This window comes from Curcuma longa, chromosome 13 (assembly GCF_044706935.1).
Source record: "Curcuma longa cultivar G26 ecotype Majalengka, Jawa Barat chromosome 13, ITB_CL_G26_1.1, whole genome shotgun sequence".
In the NCBI taxonomy this organism is placed as follows: domain Eukaryota; kingdom Viridiplantae; phylum Streptophyta; class Magnoliopsida; order Zingiberales; family Zingiberaceae; genus Curcuma; species Curcuma longa.
The window spans coordinates 3,011,643-3,015,860 of record NC_133873.1 but is presented as its reverse complement, the minus strand read 5'-3'; the positions used below and the strand labels follow the sequence as shown (position 1 = coordinate 3,015,860).

At 40.3% G+C, this 4,218-nt stretch overlaps 1 protein-coding gene across 1 annotated transcript; it reads left to right on the top strand.

The window, feature by feature from the left end:
- Nucleotides 1-361: 361 nt before the first annotated feature.
- Nucleotides 362-2,017, top strand: LOC141843777 (phenolic glucoside malonyltransferase 2-like). Its single transcript, XM_074731810.1, has one exon. It carries the CDS (start codon nucleotides 399-401, stop codon nucleotides 1,743-1,745), a length of 1,347 nt encoding a protein of 448 aa, XP_074587911.1. The 5' UTR covers nucleotides 362-398; the 3' UTR covers nucleotides 1,746-2,017.
- Nucleotides 2,018-4,218: the final 2,201 nt, after the last annotated feature.

Sequence of the window (4,218 nt, the reverse complement as noted above, 5' to 3'; positions counted from 1 at the left end):
GATTTTTTAATCATTTTTTTTCTTTTTTAAAATAGAATTTATCATTTCAACAGTCTCTTATATAAATCAATTGTACTGTTAAAAAAATTAGGTATTACGGTCATCTCCTGATTCTACTAGTCAGATTGATTAGATGTCCATCGACTTCTGGACTTGCATGAGTTTAAAAAGATTAATAAAAAATATTTTTTTAAAAACAAATAGTCTTACGTACAATTCTGCTCTTCTTCTTGTCTTAGAAAATTGCTGCCTCATATAACACTGGTAATGCCGACGTCTCTATGTGAAAAACACCATGAAAGGCGGCTATCAAATGGGAGCGGCTATAAATCGGTGTCCGACCACCCCTTTAGTACTCAGGGAGGTTTAGGAGTCAAAACTGTAACTCTTCCTCGAAGATGTCGCGGCCGGCAGCGAAAGTTACGGTCCTCGAAAGCTCTCAAATCGCTCCTCCGCCGGGGTCGGTGCCGGAATCCTCTCTCCCCATTACCATCTTTGACATAGTATGGCTCTACGCTGGACCCGTTCAGCGCCTTTTCTTCTACCCTTTCCCCCACTCCACCGGCCACTTCCTCGACTCCCTCCTCCCCACCCTCAAATCCGCCCTCTCCCTCACTCTCCGGGACTTTTACCCCCTCTCCGGCAAGATCCGCCTCCGCCCGGGTAGCCACGACAAGTACGAGCTACACTACGTCGAGGGCGACTCTGTTTCCTTCACCGTCGTCGAGCACGATGGGGACTTCGACCACCTCTCCGGACGCCCCGGATGCGAGTATGCCAGGTTACTTCCTTTGATCCCCCAACTAGCTGATCCAGACGATGGCCGGCGGCCGGTGACGGCCGTGCAGGTGACTCTGTTTCCCAACAGAGGCTTGACCGTGGCCGTGACTGTCCACCACGCGGCGTGCGACGGCTCCAGCTCTACCAGATTCATCTCATCCTGGGCTTCTCGAACCGCGGCAGGGTCAGGCAAGGCCGCGCCGGCGCCGGCGCCGGCGCTGCCCTTCTTCGACCGGACCTTGGTTCCGAATCCGAGCGATGTGTACTCCAGGTTCTGCAGCAGCTTTGCCGTCGATGCGCAGTCTACCGAGTCAATAATGATGAATTTGGCTCCGCCGGACTCGATCCTCGGCATCTTTACCATTACCGCAGACCAGCTCCGGATGCTGAAGGAGATGGCCTCCTCCAAGTCCAAGTACTCCTTCCACTGCTCCACCGTCGTGGTGACCTACGCGTACGCGTGGGTTTGCCTCGTCAGAGTGCGAGGATACCCCGAGGACAAGCATCTCCACTTGGCGTTCCCCGGAGACTGCCGGCAGCGGCTGCAGCCGCCGCTTCCGGCGGAGTACTTCGGCAACTGCATTGCCGGCTACTTCGTCGAGGCGAAGTCCGGCGACCTCGCGGGGGAAGACGGGTTTACAATGGCAGCACGACTTGTCGGCGAAACCATCGAAAGGCTCAAACATGATCCGCTAGAGGGCATGGATAACTGGCCAGAGAAATACCGGGAAATCGGGATGCAGCAGCCTTTTACCGTCGGGGGGTCGCCGAGATTCAAAGTTTACGACGTCGACTTTGGGTGGGGAAGGCCGGTGAAGGTGGACGTACCGTCGATCGCATGGATAGGAGCCATGTCGGTGTCAGAGAGCAGGGATGGGGACGGTGGAGTGGAGATTAGTGTGGCGTTATCGAAGCAGGAGATGGATGAGTTTGGGGCTCAATTTTCACACGGGCTTAACCTTTGACTATGAAGTCAACGATCCATGACTTTTCTCAGTGCACCAGAAGGCATTAACCTTGTATGTGTCGGTCGTCAGTCTTCGTCTCTTAGCCCCTGAACTTCGGTATTTGCTAGTGATTTGTCATATAGATGTTTGGAGTTATAAATCGTTAAATATTTCCCTACGATTTGGTTTTAGCTGTTCTGTTCGGCGTTTCCTAAGCAGGATAGTTTTCCATTTGGTATTGTTCACGGGCTGAGTCCTTGTTAGCTCAGCTAGTTGTTTAACATGCTGTCGTGTTTCTCAAGGCCTCTAAATATTGTGGCTACCGTTGGAAAATGTGATTGAACTTTTGTTGCTATTATATGATTAATTTCTGCTAGGGCATATTTTTTCTAAGAAAGGAAAAATTGAAAGTAATATGATACACCAATTATAACAAGACTCAACAGTAATTATAATGCTAACTTTATTAATGACATAAATTATATATATATATATATATATATATATATATATATATATATATATATATATAACATCGTATATAAAAATTGCAATAGTAAATTATAATATTTTTATGTGAGAAAGTTAAAATTTTATATACATGTATAAACTTTAGTATATATAATAAGTCAAAAAATGCATGTGTTCATTAATATTTATATAGCATTACATCATATATAGATTTTTGTCAAATTAGTATTTCATCAAAAGGAAGTGGCTCTTAGTGAACGAATCCATTAATATGGAATTTGTACTTATATACCCTATCATAATCTGACAATTCTGAACTTTTTCTTTATCCGTCAGAAATATTATGTCGATGTATTTAAACTTCGATAAATTATGGTTATTTTTGAAATATAATTTTGTAATTTTATTATTGCAGTTGATCCTTAATGGTCTATCAATAATCCCAATGATTTATAATCATGTGATAAAGTTGTGCATCCATATTCCATGATTGGAATATTCCACATCCATATTTCCTAGTTGGCTATAAATTTTGCATCCATTGTGGATGTGACTATTAGTGTTCATTTGACACTTTTCTATGATATAACCCCTTCTACCAATAAGAAGACATAACCTAAGGTAAACCTCCTACTATCTAAGTATCCAGCAAATCGGAATCTAAATATCTAATAATCTCTAGATGACTTGATCTTCAATATATGAGTATATAATCCTTAATTTTTTGCAAATACTGCATAACTCTTTTTACACTTTTCCAATGTTCTGGTCCAAGGTTACTAAAATACCTACTTAGCATCCCTACTATATATGCAAGATCCGGGTGCATACATTCATAAGCTTATATTAAACTTCCTATTACTGATGCATCAGAGGATTGCTTAATTTGTTGAGATGTTTTTTGATTTTTTAATAAAAAGAACATATTTTGACCATGTATATAATTTAGATTTTCCTAGTTCGACCCAACAAGGTATGACCAATGGTTGTAGGTTTTGCTCATCTATATCGGTTGGATCATACTAACCAAAGAACTCACTTGGACAATCTGACCCTTAAAAACGTGCCCTCTTAACTTGATTAATCGGCCTAATCAATCCTATTGACTTCGTTGGTATGGACTTAGCCATCCCCTTACATGATCAACCTAAAGGATCTAATGGATCCCTTTGGCCATGGCTAAACTGATCAGATGCCCATCGACCTTCTTGACTTGCACGAGTTCAAAAAATTTAATAAAAAATAATTTTTATGAAACAAACAAAGTCTTATTACAATTCCGTTTTTCTTTGGAGCTTAGTAAATTGGATGTCGATTCTGGTGACACTTGAAATTTATTAAATTTTCGCACAATTTCATAAATAATTTAACTAGTCATATATAATTTAACATTCACATTATTATTATTTATTTTCATGAACTTTAAGTTTTTCTCCCAGGGTAATTTAACATGGTAATGTTGCACATTTCTCCGTGAAAAACACCATGAAGGGCGGCTTCGATATTTTTTGGTTTGTTCAATGGCGGCTTCACTATCTAATGGGAGTACCTATAAAGTGGTTTCACTTAACCCATTTAGTATTCAGGGAGGTTTGCCACTCATCTTGTTCTTAAAATTTTGAAATTCTCAAAGATGTATCGTAATTTTATTTTCCCCAAAGAGTACATTTAATTCTAAAAACATCCTTCTCAACTTTTAACTCTAAATTAAAGTAAAAAAAATTTACATTTTATTTTATGTAAATCAAACCAAACAAAATCGAATCAAGAAATGCTGCTTTGGTGAAAGCATCACCACCTTGGTGTTATTTTAACACCACCTTAGTAATGATTTCATCAAAGTATCATCATTTTGATGTTAATTTTGTCAAAATATTACCACCTTAGTGCTAATTTATTAAATGTATCACTACCTTAGTGCTATCTTACTTTATAACTTCCTACATAAATTTATAAGTCTATGCCAATTGGCACGCAGGCCAAATTTTTAAAATATATTATGCATGACTAGGAAAGTCTT

Coding starts and splice junctions, on each gene's coding strand:
- LOC141843777 (XM_074731810.1), top strand. CDS start 399: ATGTCGCGGCCGGCAGCGAAAGTTACGGTCCTCGAAAGCTCTCAAATC.